Source organism: Hyperoodon ampullatus (assembly GCF_949752795.1).
Source record: "Hyperoodon ampullatus genome assembly, chromosome: 8".
NCBI classification, from domain to species: domain Eukaryota; kingdom Metazoa; phylum Chordata; class Mammalia; order Artiodactyla; family Ziphiidae; genus Hyperoodon; species Hyperoodon ampullatus.
In genome coordinates this window covers 23,286,348-23,305,624 of record NC_136921.1, presented here as the reverse complement: position 1 = coordinate 23,305,624, position 19,277 = coordinate 23,286,348, and the positions used below count along the sequence as shown (strand labels likewise).

The window sequence follows — 19,277 nt, the reverse complement described above, 5'->3', positions numbered from 1 at the left end:
ACAACGTTGATGCATGTACTGACAGATGATTCATCTTATAAACAGATGACGTAAACTTATGCTATCTAAATGCAGTACAGTACCATAAATGTATTTTCTCTTCCATATGATTTTAATAACATTTTTCTCTAGCTTCCTTTACTGTAAGAATACAGTATATAATACATATAATATACAAAATATGTGTTAATCGACTTTGTTTTATCAATAATGCTTCCAGTCAACAGTAGGCTATTAGTAGTTAACTTTTTTAAGAGACAAAAGTTATACGAAGATTTCGACTATGTGGAGGCCAACCCTCCTGACCCCTGCCTTGTTCAAAGGCCAACTGTAGCTTTAACTTTAGAGCCACCTCAAATCCTTTTCTGAAGTAGGTGGATACAAAGCATAAACAAGACAGCAGGACTGCAGCATTTGGTTTTCAAGTATGCACAGATTATTCACTCTCGGTTGCAAACAAAAAAATAGGATAGAAAATGAAATGAACACTATTTATAAAAGGATAAATATGCTGATAAATCCTTGATTTTTCTTCAAGTATTTGTTTGATTATTAAAATCAAGCTGAGATGGGGACATGCATTCAACTTATAATAAATTTGTAAAAGAGAACATTATTGTTAAATAGGCATTTTAAAAAAAAATAGAAATCAATTAACTTTTCTTAAATGTACTATATCAGAACCTGCCAATCAATGACAGTATAGTATTTGATAAGTTCAAGAGAATCAAAATGAGTAATTCTAATTCTGGCAAGACAATTGCTAAGTAAAATGACAATCTGACAAAACTTATATTGAAGCAATCTTGAACATATGAATGGAGAAAATTCACCAAGATGGCATCATGCCACCATTTTTCCTGTCTTAAGATTCCACTGGGCTTTTTTCCACAGCCTACGCCAAGCACAGATAAACTATGGCCTGGAGGCCCGACACCTAATTTCATGTGTAAAGTTTTACTGGTTTACATATTATCTATGACTACTTTTGCACTAAAACAGAGTTGAATAGTTAAGATTATATTCCTACAAAGCCAAAAATATTTACTCTAATTGCCCCTTTAAGAAAGATTTGCCAAACCATGGCCTAGACTCTAGGTCCTAGAGATCCTCACTAACAAAGATAAACGATTCTTACAACTGAGTGAAAAATTCTCTACCAATGAAAGCAGATGCTTAACTGCTGGTCTGCAAATAATTCCCAGTAAGCAAAATGTAGAAACTAAAGCAGTCTACATGTATGTATTAGCCAGAAAAATGAACAAAAAATATTTACTATTATGCTAGGTACTTATATCTATGAAGCATTAATAACATTATAATGTTAGATTATACCTTATATATTATATAATACACAAACACATAGATATAAATAAAACAAAGAGGACAAAAAATATAGTCAGCTTTTTAAAATCATGCTTTGCAAAAATCAGACTAAAATGTAACCAGAGCCAACTCCAAAAATTCAAGTTGTTCATAGGATATGAAATGCCTAGAAAGTAGTCATGTTGCAGGTTCTCCCCTTACTGGCATCAGGCGTAGAGATCCTACATTCATCATTTATTGGAAGATAAAGGAAGAAAAAAAAATCATGGAAGAAACTCACTTTTGTGCTTTTCCCTTTCTCCACAGAAAAATACAGGAATCCCTGGACTCAATGCCTACTCCATGTTCTTCCCAGACATTTTATGTTGCTCACCAGCTTCACATTCAGGGTCTCAAGGGGCTCTTTCCAGACCTCCCAAAGTTCCCTATCCATGCAAAGGACCCAAGGGTTTCCCAGTAAATTTACTGAAAGATCATAAAAGCTATGCTAATTTAGTACGAATCTCTCCCATATTGTATTTTCATAACACTTGCATGAATTCACAGACCAAAGTCTATAAAGCTATGATGCTAACTGCTCCCCTCTACGTGCAGCACTTGCGTCAATTTCAAAGATTAACCACTACAAGTACATACACCACATGCTCAGCAAACTAGCTAGGTTCCAAAAAATGAACACTGCCTCATCCCAGGTGTAGAGGCAATAAAGGTAACTCAGTGAATAGTCTAGTAAAAGGAATGGGCTGACTGTGGGCCCCAGAGAAGCCCCTTTGTGGTGAACCACAGGAGCCATTTCTAACAATCAAATTTTCAGGTCACTGGAGAAATGTACAGACCACGTCTCACAACCTCCCAGATCCCAGCAGTACCCACTAGGAGTGTCAACAATACAGAAGCTCATCCCCTCTCACACTGCCCCTGAGCTCTGAAGTTAGGTAATAAAGATGTGTTGCCAGCAGTAACTTGGCAATTGTCTGTCTATATCCATAAAGCATGAGAAGAATGGGTAAACAAAATGGTGAAAACTGAAAAAAACCATTATGGAATAGACAAAAATGAAAGCACTTGGCAAAGCTGAAGCTGAAATACGGAAATATTGGTTTTCTCCTGCAAGATCACGCTCCTCAGGACCAGGGGCCACTGCTCTGAGGTAGGGATACAGTCCCTATGAATTTTTGCTTCTCTGGTTCACAGGAAGTATCACATCTGGGTAGGTTAATTAGCCTAGTAATCTTATATCATTTTCGACAAACTCCAAAGATACTGTTTTATACTGGGTCTCATTCTGAAGCTGTATTTTCGAGTGAACATCCTACCTTAATTGAAGCAATATGGAGCAAAGTCTCTCCTCGATGATTTCTTTTCATAGCCATAAGACTACTGGGCGATAGCTTCATTGCTGAGGGACTACACATCATTCGTCTGTAACTTGGACTATTCAGTGTAGAAGGGGGCATACCTGGTGAAAGGCTAATGGATTCATCTAATATATTACTGCTTTTCCTCCTCAATGTGTCACCAACTTTAAGTTTCTTTGAAGGTGGTGAAGAACATCCAGGCAATGGCATGTTTTTTGAGAGCACTGTTTGCTTAATAGAATTTCCACTGGTGCTCAGACTGCTGCTTCTACATCTCTTAGAAACAGGACTGGAAAGTCTGTTGCGATGCCCACGTGTCCCATTATGACCTGATGGCAAGGATTTCTTAGATGTAAGATCGTTTTCACAGAGAGTCTTCTCAGGAGTCCCTACTTCATTCCTGCTCTCAATTTCTGGAGACTCTATTTGCTCAGCCAATGGTAAAGAGACTTCAGTTAAGCTTCTAAAACATTCAGATTCTGTTACGGAGCCACTTGCTAGTAAGTCTATTTTACTATTTATCTGCGGACTAGCAATAACAGATGGTTGGCTACAGCAGGATACTAGCTTTTCCTTAAATTCCTCTTTGGAGTCAAGTTTACCATCTTCTTTTTCTGCCTCTAAATTCCATTTTTGGTTGATTTCAGCCCAAGTTTTCTTTTTCTGCTTTTTTCCAGATTTTATGGAAGTCTTCTTAGCCCTCTCAGAAACATCCACTGGAGGGCTTGCAGAGACAAATTCGTACATGGAGGCCCGTGGAGCATTTTCATTGTTTACCACAGGAGGCTGAGTTTGCACTGAAACTTTACTCACAACATACCTGACCTTCTTACTTCGAGGACTAAACCACATTTTTATTGAATTCTTCTTACATTCTGCATCACTAAATAAACTTTTCCTAGATGTTTCTTCTTTCAAATCTGATAGGAAAAAGGAAAAGAAATCTGTTACACGACAATCTCTCCCATCTTGAGCTCCCAAAGAATTTTGTTGATAGTTCTCCTAAGGTGTATCACCTTTTATTTGTGTATTTCTTCCTTCCCTCCTAGATTCTGAACTCCTTGAAAGCAGATATCCTCATTCAACAAATATTTACAGAATCCTACTTTATTTCAGACAATGTTCTAGTGGCTGGAAATACAGCAGGGAACGAAACATGGGAAAGACAAAATATACAAATAAATAAGTAGAAAATACAGGCTGCTGTATGGTAGTGATAAGAGCCATGGAGAAAAGCTATACTAAATAAATAAACAGACTGATAGGCAGGTATGAGATTCAAAGTAGTCAAAAAAAATTAAGACTTATTAACTGATGCTTAATTTTAAAAAAAGACTTTTGAAAATCAATCAATATAATTCACTGTATCAACCAACTAAAAGAAAACCATGTGACTTTTCTCAACAGATATAGAAAAAAAAATCTGGCAAAATCCAACATCCATTCATTATTTTTAAAAAGTTTCAGAATTAGGGATAAAAGGAAACTTCTTCAACCTGATAAAGGACATCTACAAAACTACACACCGCTAGGGCTTCCCTGGTGGCGCAGTGGTTGAGAGTCCACCTGCCGATGCAGGGGACGCGGGTTCATGCCCCGGTCCGGGAGGATCCCACATGCCGCGGAGCAGCTAGGCTCGTGAGCCATGGCCGCTGAGCCTGTGCGTCTGGAGCCTGTGCTCCGCAACGGGAGAGGCCACAACAGTGAGAGGCCCACGTACCGCAAAAAACAAAAAAAAAAAAAGAAAAACTACACACCGCTAGTACCATCCTTAATGAAGAAAGACTGGAACTACTGTTTTGTTCCTATTATCTTGTTCCTGTCATCAAGAACAAGGTGAAGATGTCTGCTCTCACCATCCCTATTCAACGTCATACTGAAAGTCCTGGATAGCACATCAAGGTAAGAAAAAGATAATAAAAGGCACACAGATTGTAAAGGAAGATATAAAACTGTATCTATTCACAGCTGACTTGATTGGCTATATAGAATATCCCAGAGAATCTTTTTAAAAAAATTAATAAAACAGGTGACTGTAACAAGGTCATAGAATACAAGGTCAAGGTACCAAGTTCAACTGCAACTGTATTTCTGTATTCTAAAAATGAACATGTAAACTGAAATTTTTTTAAAATCTGGTACTGTTTATAATAGTACCAAAAAAATACTTAAGTACAAGTCTAACAAAATATGTACAAGCTCTGCTTGCTGAAAATTAACAATATGTATGAAAGAAATCCTATACAATTGGAAAGACATACCGTGATTCATGAACTGGAATACTCATTATTGTTAAGATGTTAATTCTCCCAGACAGATTTATAGACTGTAACATAATCCCAAGAAAATTCCAGGATGTTTTTAAAAAAAATAATAGACAAGCTAATCCTAAAACTTACATGGAAGAGCAAAGTAACTATAATGTGGAAAAGCAAAAGACCTGGATGGCCAACACAACACTGAAGAAGAACAAAGTTGAAAGGACTACACTACCTGATTTCAACTTCAGACAAAATGAATCTAGGGAATTAAAGGTAATAGTCACAACTCTTCAGGTACCATCTAATATAACCTCGAGCTATATAAACAAAAAACTAACGAGAATGAATGAACTATAACTATACACTCAAACATACTCTTGAGCAAAAGAAGCCAGATATAAGAGTACATAGAAACGGCTGTAACTAATCTAGCGTGTTAAGTCAGAACAGTGATCATCCCTATGGGGAAAGGAGTCAGTGACTGGAAACAGGCAACGAGAGGGGCTTCTAGAGTACTGTTTATTCTTCTGAGTAAGTTCAGTTTGTGAAAATTCATCAAGTTATACACTTACAATGTATGTATTATATACTATATAAGAAAGTTTTTTTAAAAAAATACGTATTTATAATCAGGAATTAAAACACAAAGATTCGTTAGAATTTTAAAAAAGAAAATAATCATTGTCCCTAAGTAGACAAGGTGTGACATTTTGTGAGTGAGCACTCTTTTGCACAAACACCTGGCTGCTTCAGCTAAGGTCATGAAGAAAGGCCTCTCTGAGGAGCTCACTTTTAAGTTGAGACCTAAATGACAAGAGGAAAGCAGCCACTTACGGATCTAGGCAAGTGTTTCCCAGGCAGAAGGCAGAGTAAGTGGCAAGGTCCTAAGATGGGAACAAGTTTAGCATATTCAATGGACAGCATGCTATTGTGGCTGGAACTTGGAGAAGGAGCAGAAAATGGAGGGAAATGAAATCAGGCAGGTAAGCAGAAGCATTCTATAAAAAGCTCAGTCTCGGGTTTTTTTGCTGGTACTCCTCATTCCGCTCACTTCTGAGGTGGGAGGGATCAGGACTTTATCTGCAGTCTCTCCCTTAATAATCATATATATATATAACATACACGCAGTTCTTTGTGTATGCACTGGCAACTCCAAATGTGTAAGTGCAGCCCAGACCCCTCCCCTGGACTCCAGGCTCCGCTACTCAACTGCCTACTGAACGACTCTACCTGCACGTCTACTCCTAGTAAGTATCTCACACCAAGCATGACCAGAACTGGGCTCCTGGTCCACATCCTCCCAAACCTGCTCCTCCTACAATTTGCCCATCTCATTAAATGGCACATCCATCAGTCCGGCTGCCTTAGGACAAAACCCTTAAGAGTCAAACTTGTCTCTGTTCTCTCTCTCACATCCCATATGCAAATTGCAAGTTCTACCAGATCTACCTGAAAAATACATCCAAACTCTGACTACTTTCTGCACCTCCACTCTTACCACCACGGTACCATACTGTCTCACTAGATTACTGCCCCACCCTCCTTTGTCCTCTCCCTGACGATGTCTTTGTCTCCTCCGCTCTAAGTCGATTCTCAACACAGCAGTCAGTGGTCCTTTTGTAACTGGTCAGATCCTGTCACTAAAAGCCACCAAAGACTGTCCATCTGACTCTTAATAAAAGCCACGATTTTAGTCTAAAAGGCCAGAAATAACCAGACCCTCCATTTCCTTCCTGATCTTACCTCCTGTTCTTTACTTCCTCACCATTCCACCCACTGGGCCTCCCTGTTGTTCCTCAAACACAAGAGGTATGCTTCTGCCTCAAAGGCTTCACATTTGCTGACCCTTTGCCTGGAGACCTCTTCCCCAAATATCTGCATGGCTCACTCTCTCACCAACTACAGGTCATTGCTCAAATGTCACATTTTGTGAGATCATCCCTGACACTCTATTTAAATTTACAAATTCTCACCTCCTACTTATTTTACACCTCTTTTTGTGTCTTGTCTGTCTCATCCTATCAGAATATAAGCTCTAGGAAGGCAGAAGTTTATACCTCTACCCTGCTATTCCCCAGTGCCTACTCAATGTCTAACACATAGTAGATGTTCAATTAATACCTCCTGCTAAATAAATGAAATTAATGGGATCATATAATCCAGCTAAAGCAAGCTGGATCTCATTCAGATTCAATTCAGGGAGAATAATGTTTTATGCTTTAGAATGACCACTCTGGCTGCTATTGAGAAAGAACTTTGGAAGAAAAGAATGGACACAGTGACCAATTACATAGCTATCATCCGCTAGAAAGATCACAGTGGCTCTGACAAGCACTGTAGCAGTAGAAATGGTAAAATACAAAACCTAAAAGGCTACTAATTAACTAAACAAATAGGCAGGGGAGAGATGATAAAATGCTTAGAGCCCAGTAGCAAGAGGGCATATGATATATTTCAGTAACTAAAAGACAACCAGTATACTTGCCTTGCAGAGAGACCAAGGAATAAAGTGGTTTAAAGATGAAGACTATAAAGCAATAGCCAGACCATGCAGATTCTTGCTGGCAATGTTAAAGACTTCGATACCTATGCTAAGAGCAATACAAAGTCAATAAATTGCTTTATATGAATCAGGTGGCATGACTACACCTGTGTTTTTAAAAGATCCCTCTTGGCTTGAGTGTGGGAGAACAGGTTGGAAGAAGGCAAGAGTGGATGCAAGAATAATCATTAAGAGGCCGAAACAGGAGTCTAAGTAGAAGATGACAGCCTGGGGAGGTGATAGTAGAAAAAGAAAGAAGTAGAATTATTTGAAAAATATTTAGGAGATAAGATTTACAGGATTTGGTGATGAAATGAATAAAGGAGAAGGTGACAAAAACAATTCATATGTTTCTGGCTTACACCACTGAAGGCACCTAGAGAAAAAACACTGATGCTGGAAGAGACAGGCCGCTCGGGCTCTAAACATCCCTACACACTCTTGCAGGATGTACCAAGAAGGCAAGGCCCTGGCTGCTTTTTACCTAGGCCATTTCTCAGGGCTGTGTTTGCAGCAAGCCACCGTGAGGGATGCAGTAGTGTCTCCCCAGGGGAAAAAAAGCACGCCTATTTCTGCTTACTATAAAAACAGTCAGTTCCCCAAAGCTCAGAGCTCCTTTCCTATATCACAACCCCCTGTACATGCAGGGAGCCATGATAGGCCCTTTGCCAAGTATCATCAAAGATGCAGCACTGCACTGAGGAATTTCAGGGGCAATGTGATAAAAGATTTGCAAATTTTACATGCACATGCTCTTTGACAAAGCAACGTTACCTCCAGTAACCTATCTTACAAAATATACAAAATATTCATACATGTGCCTGAAAACATAGATGTGTGTTAATTGCAGCCATATTTGTAATAGCCCAAATTAGGAAAAAAGTCAGTGTTCACTCACTGGAAATCAGTTAACTATTGTTCATCAATTGGAAATCAGTTAACTATGGAGCATTTATATTACAAAATCTTATGTAGCTGTGATACATGTCAATTAACATGCAAACATCCTCAAGACACTTTAAGTGTAGCATAACCCTATTTACATTTTAAAAATTCTATTGTGTTTATGTCCAAATATTTTCATAAATTCATAAAAGAAAGACTAGGAAGGTTAAACAATGAAAACAGTACCTCTGAAAAAGATTTTGTGTTTTTTGGTTGGGGGGACTTGCACACCTTACACACTTTTATATTGCTTAATCAGTTGCTAAGAGAATGTTCTCTTATATTTCTTAGGTAAATTAAACAAATAGAAAATAAAACTTGCATGAAGTTATATACCTAATTGGTGATAGAGTTGGCATTTGAATTCATGTTTTCACTAAGTAAACATTCAAAAGTTTCACTAAGTACACACTGTATGTGATAATGTGATTTACAAGAAATATATATTTGGTCTTTGTCCACTGTCCCAGGAACATAGTTCCTAGAACCCTGGTAATTTCCTGTATGAACCACAGGGGCATCTTTTCTTATATTTAGTTGTGTTCTCAGTTCCCAAAATAGCGCCAATGAAAAAGGTGAAATGGGTGTCTTTTATTATTCATAACAAGCCCTGTTTCAACCACACCTGAGTTTGTTAATGAGGTGAATTTTGGAAAGCCCCTAATGATGGGGGCTTGTTGCCAAGGGAACCAACCTGGATTATAGGGTTAGAACTTTCAGTCCCACCCCCTGACCTCCAGGAAGAGAGGAGGGATTGAGGTTGAGCCAATCACCAATGGCCAATGATTTAATCTATCATACCTCTGTAAAGAAGTCTCCATTAAAAAAAACCCAAAACAGGATTAGAGAGCTTCCAGGTTGATGAACGTGTGAAGCTGCTGGGAGAGTGGCACACCCAGAGGGGGCATGGAAGCCCCTTACCCCTTCAACATACCTAGCCCTATGCATCTCTTCTGTCTGGCTTTTCCTGAGGTATATCCTTTTATCATAAACCAGTAATCTGGTAAGTAAAATGTTTTCCTGAATTCTGTGAGTCACTCTAGCAAATTATTCAAACCTGAGGAGTTGACGGGAGCTTCCAATCTATAGCCAGTTGCTCAGAAGCACAATCTGGACTTGAGACTGGCACCTAGGCGGGGAGGGGTGGAGTGGAGGCAGGGGGTGGGGGGGGGGTGGAGTGGAGGCGGGGGGAGAGTGGGGAGTGGAGGTGGTAGGGGGGAGTGGAGGCAGGGTGGGTGGGGGGGCTGTCCTGTGGGACTCTTAACCTGTAAGATCTGACACTATCTCCAGGTGGACAGTGTCAGAATTGAGTAAACTGTAGACACCCAGCTGATGTCACAGAATGGCATGATGTGTGGAAAACCCACACATCTGGTGTCATAAGTGAAACAGTACTGTACGTAACACAGTAGTGTGAGTAGAGGAGACACAAAGGAGAAGTGAGCCTTTCTCTACACACATATAGTGTAATCTCTGTATGTACTGTCAGACCTACTGATCTTGCCTGTTAACAGATGCTCCAGAAGGAGTCAGTGATGAACTGTAGTTTTCCCTTTCTGATTCTGGCAGTGATCCCTCTTCAGGTTCTCTTGCTTCGTTTTTGCCTTTAAGCCCATTCACTTTTCTTTAAAAAATATTCCCTTGAAATTCTCTTCTCTTGCCCCATACAGGCAGGTAAAACCCAGGTCAGCCCAGCACAGAGGTGTGCACATAAATCGTGCTCAGAAAACATTGATGAATTGATGAATAAACTATCTGATATCCTCTCTTAAATCTTGACAGGTATTTATACAAGGGAGGTTAGAATTCAATTTAAGGGCTAGAAGAAATCTTGAGGATCACCTGTCCAATTCTCTCATTTTAAATATGAGGCATTAAAGTCAAAAAGGAGAGGAAGGGAGTCTCCTAACTCCCAATCCAGTGCTCTTCTCCCCACACAAACTGGGTTATCAAGAGGCCATTTCAGGGCTTCCCTGGTGGCGCAGTGGTTGAGAGTCCGCCTGCCGAGGCAGGGGACACGGGTTCGTGCCCCGCTCCGGGAAGATCCCACATGCCGCTGAGCGGCTGGGCCCGTGAGCCATGGCCGCTGAGCCTGCACGTCCGGAGCCTGTGCTCCGCAACGGGAGAGGCCACAACAGTGAGAGGCCCGCGTACCGCAAAAAAAAAAAAAAAAAAAAAAAGAGGCCATTTCAGGTATAAAAAAGAACACCAGAAAGGCAGGGAAACTAGAAAAAACACCATGACCATGACCAGCACCACCTGACAGGATTGACAGTGACTAATAAATAATTTCATATTGGCTGATACTCATTCTCCAAATTAACACAGACTGAATCTCCTATAACCAACTAGGGCAACTGACATATGTTTTATTTGTCTTATTTTTTAAAAAAGAAGGAAAAAGGGCATTATTTGAATCATGTTTTTCTCCTGAGAGGTCACTCCTCATTCAAGCTGAAGAGAACTCTGTATAACAGTTTTCTTACATTATGGAATCAAGAGAAAAACTTCAATGAACCAAGTTCTAACACTAAGTTACTTTAAGAAGAAAACCAACAGCCACCGGTGCATCTTTCGCCTAAGGACTGGTAACAGTCACTGTGTAGGGAATAAGTGTGTCTGACATTACTACAGTGTTATATAAAATTGTCAAGTGTGCTCTTCCTACAAAGCTTTCATAGTTAAAAGAGACAACATAATTTTAATTTCATTTTTCTTATTGTTTCTGGGAATACATTTCAACATTTCTCATGTCTTAAAATATTAGCAAAAGAAAAGGAAGTTATGAAATATTATTTTTTGAATTCCTTTTAGATATTCGTTATTCACACAGAACACTCAGTTTAAAATTATTAATACACAAGAGGATTAATAAACTAAAATCTCAGATCTTCTCTAAAGTTCAAAATCTCTTTTGCCTATTCTTTCACCTCATGTTTCTTAAGTACAAAAGTCCTATCTATTTTTTTGGTTTTTTTTTTTTTTTGCTGTACGCGGGCCTCTCACTGTTGTGGCCTCTCTCGTTGCAGAGCACAGGCTCCGGACGTGCAGGCTCAGCGGCCATGGCTCACGGGCCCAGCCGCTCCGCGGCATGTGGGATCTTCCCGGAGCGGGGCACGAACCCGTGTCCCCTGCCTCGGCAGGCGGACTCTCAACCACTGCGCCACCAGGGAAGCCCAAAAGTCCTATCTTTATAAATAGATCTGCCAAGTAAAAGACAGCACTTTAAACAGACAAGAAAAAATGAAACAGTGGATTCTGAAAAACAATTAGCATTTATCTCTGTAGAAATTTCAGAGATATGATCCCTGCCAAGCAAAATAATTCAGTCAAACTCCCCTCCACTCCACTCCAAAGAAGCTATCCCTTCCTCCTGGAAATGGAAAAGGAAAGCACTGCACTGAAAAGTCAGTAAATGATAAACCCAGCTGGAAGGAGGAGTGGGTATCCGAATAAGAGCAGACCCTCTGACACCCTTTTACATCCGAACTGAACATCACCTGCTCAGAAAAGTATTGTTAGGACAGGATCTTGGAAATAAAAACAATCAGAATGAGGATCCATTCACACAGACTTCATGTCTAAATTCAACAAGGTCTTTTCTCTGCAGTGACAAGTAGATTTCAAAACTAAGTCCTTTCCGACATAATCTCGAGACTAGAGAAAAGGTCAAAATGAAACGTTACCAAGATTACTTTTTAAGAAAGACTCAGGATTACAAAGACTTAAAGGTTAATCCTCTGGTGGTCTGTAAAAACTCGTACTTGATTTTTTTTACTTTATTATTAAACGTAGCTGATGACATTTTCAATTAAAAACAATGTCAAATTCTGAAGTCCTCAACACTTACAAAACTTCCAAAATGTAGAATTAGGCATTTTAAAGGAAAATTAAGGCTTGTAGGTAGTAACAACACACTCAATCAACTAAAAAATCTAAATCTAAAAAGACAACAAAACTTCAAACTCAGGAGCACATATTTCCTAACTTATAAAGGAGTAAGTGCAGAGAGCATATATTTATGTAGTTTACATTGTACACAATAATCTCATAATCATAATAATCATCCCATAATAAATTTACTTAAGAAGATTTTGATTATGCATCTTGTCCTAACTAACCAAGAACCACTACAGCAAGCATGATTTTAAGTTCTGGATTTTACACAGTATAACTAAGTTAAGACTGTAAAAAGCAAAATCACCACCACTGCTGGAACATAAATCATACTACTAACAGCTACAACAGTTTTTACGGGTGAATGCTTCTAAGCATGATAAATTATCATACTCATTTCATGAAGAAAAATATTCGTCCTTCCTCTACATAGTAAATTTCCTAATGATGACGTTTTTAAAAGAATTCTATTCTCTGAATTTAAATATTTCTGAGTACACCACAAAATATCGAGGAAGAGACACACACATGTTGCTAAGGAGCTGCTTAGCCAAGTGTTTTTCTTAAAATTTAGTAATAAACTATAGAAAAGGGAGGCAATTAGAAAATGTGATTTAGCTATCATTAATCTACATCAAAGGATTATAATGATGTACACTGTGTGCCTTTCAAATTATTCTCTATTACAGGTTTCACAACAGAAGTTGAGAAAACTCTTTGACAAACTAGCCCCTTATTAAAAATCAAAGGAAAGTACTTTGCTACCATCTGTGCAACATTAACGCCTTCACTAAAGAATGATTATTTTGTAAGTTAAGAAGTATTCAGTTCTATTTAAAACAAAACAACAGCGACACAGCTATTCAAATGCTCATCTTCATCTATTATAAAAAAGTCATAGCATATATGAAACACTATGTAATTTGCTACAGAAAGACCAGGATCTCTCCCAAACCAGAAAACAGAGAGGAAAGTTGGGATCCTATGAAAGCATAATCAAAGCATTTTTTTTAATGTCACCAACACCAACATATGCTTCACAAAACCTAACCGGCACCTGCAAGGTCTGATTTAATATGACAGGGGGCAAGAGAAAATAAAAACTTTTAAATTTAACGTCACTGGTAGAAAGCAGACTACGTTTTAAAGAATAAGGTAAAATTATCCATAAATGGTTGTCAGAAAAATTTATGACAGACAACCTCTTCTCTTTAAAGTACACTGAACCAAGAAAAATTTCTTCAAGTATTTAGAAGTTCATTTGAGGAAGTATTACTGTAAATCAAGCTTCTTTATCTCCAGTATACTATATACTATGTCCACGATTTAACAAGGTCTTCCTAATTACCCATCTTAATTATAGTAATTATATATTTTATAGTAAACGAAAGTAACAAGGTTCATTTGGAAGATGAATTGTGAACTACAGGTTTAAAAAAATAAATATAGAAAATGTGGGAGATGTCCAACCATTCCACTTAATTCATCATCTTCAGCACTTGACTATTTAACAGAACCATATGATTTTGGAGCTAGAGCTCAGGAATCAGTTAATCTAATACCTTTATTTTATAATGATATTATTTTCCAATTTCCTCATTATAAAGAGGATCAACCATTATTCGTCCCCAACTATTAGTTCCCTGTACGTATTCACCTAGTTTGCCTTATACTTAGTTTTAGAAGTACTTGCTAGATAATAAACTAACATAAAGGTATATATACATGAAATATATTGAATAGATAAACTATAAGGAACCAAGGGATATACCGAAAGAAAACACCTCAAATGCCCTTCAAGGCTAAATTTGTTTTGGGGGACCTTAGGAGGAAAAGTTGATAACAATGCAACTTACAATAAGTAGAAAACGCTTTGTACCATGGACATTACAGATCCAGATAGAAAAGTATATGTTTATACTCTCGACTTATTTCATCTTCTCTAAATGTAGCAAAGGAGGATGTCACCATTATAAAATGGATTATTGAAACCAAAACCTAAGGGTTTGTTTTAAAATTGTTTTAACTAAGTCTAGTCTCTAGGATATGAATTAGTCTTAACACTGCCAATTTTTCTCCAACACAATTCAACAAATAAAACAAATGCCCACACTTCTAACAAAAGCACCGTGTTAAATGATAAAACAATAAGCAAGAAACTGACAGCATGACCACCCTGCTTAACCTAGGCCCTCAATTTCCTCACCTACAGAATAAAGATCCTAAAATTCTGATTATAGGTTAGGCAATCAGTGAAATTTCAATTCATCTTAAAATAAGTAAACTATTAAAGCCAGCACAGCTAAAGTCTGGTAATGACTAATGTAATTATTATTCATTATAATAAGGAAAATGAACACAAAATGGCCTTTGGAAAGTGAATCACCATAATTCTCTCCCCAAACTCCACCTCTCCTCTGAGAAAGACAGCATTCCAAAGGGCCTCAGGTCCCACACAAAAACTTGTTCTCAACTCAGCAATTTTCCTAAATATCTTTTTTAATGATGAAATATTAAGGCATTTCATATTCCATGGTCCACAAAATATGAAAACCATACTGATAATTCAAACATCACTAACTACAGTAAAATTTCTTGAGGAGTCATCTAATTCTTTGCACCACATGGTACGCAGTACCCCGGCATGCGATAACTGACTACAATCAACCTACCGAAGGTTATTCTGCTCCCCCATTATCACCATTAAAAATGTCACATTACTTGTTTATGGGTTAAACTGTGTCCCTCCCAAAATTCATATATTGAAATCCTAATGCCATTACCTCAGAACATAACCTTATTTGGAAACAGGGTCATTGCAGATTGGTAAAGATGAGGAAAGTGGGGCTCTATGCAATATGAATGGTGTCCCTACAAAAAAGGGAAATTTGACACAAACATGCATACGTGGAGAACACCATGTGAACATGAAGACCGCCTTCTACAAGTCAAGGAGAGGCCTGGAACACACGCCCCCCTCACAGACCTCAAAGTAACCAAACTCACCTAGTCCTTGATTTACAACTTCTCACCTTCAGAACTGTGAGACAATAAATTTCTGTTGATAAGCTACCCAGTCTGTGGTACTTTCTTACAGCAGCCCTAGCAAGCTAAATATTACTCTACAGAAACTGAAGAAGAATCAAACATCATGACAGCCACAGACAAAATATAGATAGCACCCAAATTTCAATGCATGGCCAACATTCCTAACAGACCACACATCTTTAAGAATCTGAGGAAAGCCACTTTCACATAGACATGAACATTTTTCATATTGTACAGTTAACTCAAGAGACTTGCTAATTCCCGCCACCCCCCACCCCCACCCCAAGCCCCAACACTGCTAAAAATGCATGGACTCTTAATTAACAACTCCTGTTTTAATCAATGGTAAGGGGGTGGGGGGAGGGGTAACAGATCATACACTAATCTGTTTTAAACAGAAAATAAAACACTGTCAGCACTATCTTTGATAAAGAAGGGAAACAGTACAGATGAACTAATAAAACTTTTCCTCACTGTGCTCTTAAAGAGGTTTACTACATATTATTTTTTAAAGTACTTTTCAAAACATGTGCATATATAATTACATCTGAAAATCAGTAAAACTTTATCACCATAGCACATTTTGTCATGAAAGGATGGAGTCTAATATAAAAATCAGAAAACTAGGCGAAGAAAACTTTTCTTAGGTAAACTGTGATTTAAATTCTTCTCAGAAATATGGACCTGGTCAATAAGACTCAAAGTAGTTGCGTTACTTCTTTATTTTGCCCAATCAACTTCACCTTTAGTAGCTGACAATAACACATCATGTTGGAAAACTAAGATCAAAAGTTTTCAAAACAGAAATTCAACCATTTTATATGAGCTTTATCAATCATTCATGGCATCCTGCCAGTCAATAAAAGGTTCTCCCATAAACACAAGCTGAAATGATGTTATCTGGTCAATAAAAAGACAATTTCAATCTGATTATGAAGATTCAAAAACACTTTACTTGCTTTCCACAGCTAATTAGTTCTCAGCGGAAAGCACAACGGGAAAATATATAGTTAACACACAGAGTGTAAGAACAATTTGAAAAACATTAACCTCCATTTAAATAGAAAAGAAAATGGATGTTAGATTTTTGCTCTTTCAAAAATGTGCAAAATTGGGCTTCCCTGGTGGCACAGTGGTTGAGAGTCCGCCTGCCGATGCAGGGGACATGGGTTCGTGCCCTGCTCTGGGAGGATCCCACATGCTATGGAGTGGCTGGGCCCGTGAGCCATGGCCGCGGAGCCTGCGCGTCCGGAGCCTGCGCGTCCGGAGCCTGTGCTCTGCAACGGGAGAGGCCACAGCAGTGAAAGGCCCACGTACCGCAAAGAAAAAAAAAAAAATGTGCAAAATTAATCTAACTAATTTGTAGAAAAGTGACACCCAAAAGGTTGTATTCTATCTTGTGAAATAATAGTTAACTGAGTTTAACAACAAAAATCACTATTCCATATATATTATACAGAAATTATTATAACTGTAAAAAGCAGGTAGTATAGGTGGTAAAAAAGTCTCTGGACTGACAATCAGAAGAAACGGGCTCTATTTCTCCTGCTCCTGGTACTAACTGCATGTGTGACTTCAGGCAAGATCATTTAATCTCTCTGGACCCTGGTTTCTCATCTATAAAATAAGGGAGTCAGACCTAATTACCTCTGTCACCTCTCAAAATGATTCCTAACACTATAAATCTTAACATCTGAAATATGTCATTCATATTTTACATACTTTATAAAATCAATATGAATTTATCAGTTATTTAACTAAGAGAGACAGTGAAATTTCTCACCTGAAAAATCAGTGTCATGTAGCAAATTTCGAAGCTTACTACAAAGCTGGATCATGCTGTCCAATTGTCTATTTATCTTCACATCTTGTATCCAGGCTGGGGTGTAACACACTGGACATGCGGTTCCAATGCAGTCACTTACACAATTACTTAAAAAGGATCAAAAAATATATAGATATCAATACATTCAGCAGGATCTGAATTGAAAAAAATGAGCAGTTTGAACTGAAGTAAATGAAGCAGAGGCTGTTCTAATAAACAATGGTCAATTATAAAATATTAGTTAAAACAGTGTTTTTGAAAGAGTATGACACTGACACACAAACACACACATACCCTATCTAAATCTAAAGTTGCTTATGTAATTTGCTATGTAGAGACTACACTTGGCCAGACAATAGTCTGCATGATTTTTCCCTGCAAATAAATCTAAAGTTTCTAAAGAGAGTACAGAGGGAGATATTAAAAAAATATTTAGTACCTAATGCATGTAAGCCATGCATCTCAACCTTTCCTACTCTAAACCTAACACTCTGCTTCATGGAGATACCTAAAATTACTGCAAAGAAATGGGGAAAGGTGTTTTTTCTTTTATTTTTGTACAAGTGTCTAAAGGCTTTAGTTTTTGAGAAAAGATGTTTGGTTCCTTCAGGTACTTTTATAACCTGTAGACTCAATTAAATTACCTCGGGTCCAAGAGTTACAGTCTCAATAGTTAGAAAGGTTTTTCCTAACCTTGGGGGTTACAAACCCTTTGTGACTCTGATGAAGATGTGCACAAGCGTTTGTTCACAATCCCCCCTGAAGCCTATCTGTGAATCCTGAAATAAGAAAGCTCTAAATCCACACCTCCCTTAGCTTCACCAGATGGGCTCTAGAAGGACTGGGTAATATAATAGTCGTAAAAGCCACATCTCCTCCAAACACTACATCCCCTTTCATGTAACCCTCTCATTTGTAGGGCCAGAGGATTCTTACAATGGAGCCCCCTTCAAAATATGTAACCTGTCTTCTACTCAGCAAAATAAAGAAATCTGCAAAAATGTAAAAGCAGTGCCACTCTTCTATTTTTTCTTTAGTTTGAAAAATAGTTATTTCTCCTTAAAAAGTGTTATTTATGTTATTAGGTAATGGGTTTTTATTGTTATCTTTAAATGAATTAGTATTTTTTTAATGTCTCAGTTTTATATGGGAAATACACACAAGTAAACAAAATCTCTTTGGGGTCATCAATTTTCAAGAGTGTAAAGTGGTCTGAGACCAAAAAGTTTGGGTCCCCCTGCCACATGACTTAAAGACTTCTTCTTTTTTTTTTTTTTTTAAAGACTTACGTCTTAAAGAGAGTTCATGGACTACTTTTATTCGGGATTGGCATGTAAGTATTCTGAAGCTAGCAGAACATGTCAACAGGATAAAAATCTGTGTTCCCTCCAACCTCCCCTTGACTCCAATGCTTCAGTTGCACTGTGACATATCAAAACCATCTTTTAAAACTGCATGGCAGGAGTTCCCTCGTGGCCTAGTGGTTAGGATTATGGGCTTTCACTGCCATGGCCCAGGTTCAATCCCTGGTTGGGGAACTGAGATCCCGCAAGTCGCACAGCACAGCCCCCCCCTCAAAAAAAAAAGAATAAAAACAAAATTTCATGGCATTTACAGCACTGCTCAGCAGCTTCACATATCTCCAAATCTGCAAAGAATACAAACAGCTACCCTAATTCTTGGCATCATATAATGAAAATGAACCAAACTACACTGAATCAGTTCTTTCCTCTGTTCATATACAGATGACCATTTTCTTTTAAGATGTTCTCATGCCTCCCTTAATCTTTCATTGGCCATTTTAAGTCACAGAGCCCTTTAGAATCCAATTAAATGTATGGAACACACACAAGCTTTACATACAATTTCATTACATACAATTTCAAGTTTGTTATGCTCCAGATTTGTCACTAATCTATTATATACAGTGAGTACAACCCCTGAAACAAATCTGCTTGCTCCAGAGTGGAGACAGGGAGTGGCCAAAATTTTATACAGGAATAATGGGAGGCCTCTTGGAGGAGGTAATATCTGAGCTGAAATGGAACTGATGAAAAGCTAGCCTCACAAAAATC

The 19,277-nt window shown here is 38.1% G+C and overlaps 1 protein-coding gene across 1 annotated transcript in view; it reads right to left on the bottom strand.

Moving 5' to 3' along the window:
* BARD1 (BRCA1 associated RING domain 1) overlaps positions 1 to 19,277 on the bottom strand; it is a gene marked incomplete at both ends in the record, with an annotated part of 74,035 nt that overhangs the window by 41,318 nt on the left and 13,440 nt on the right. The window contains 2 exons of the mRNA XM_079709632.1: positions 2,643 to 3,604; positions 17,161 to 17,309. Coding sequence (XP_079565758.1) covers positions 2,643 to 3,604; positions 17,161 to 17,309 — 1,111 coding nt within the window. The remainder of the gene's footprint in view (positions 1 to 2,642; positions 3,605 to 17,160; positions 17,310 to 19,277) is intronic.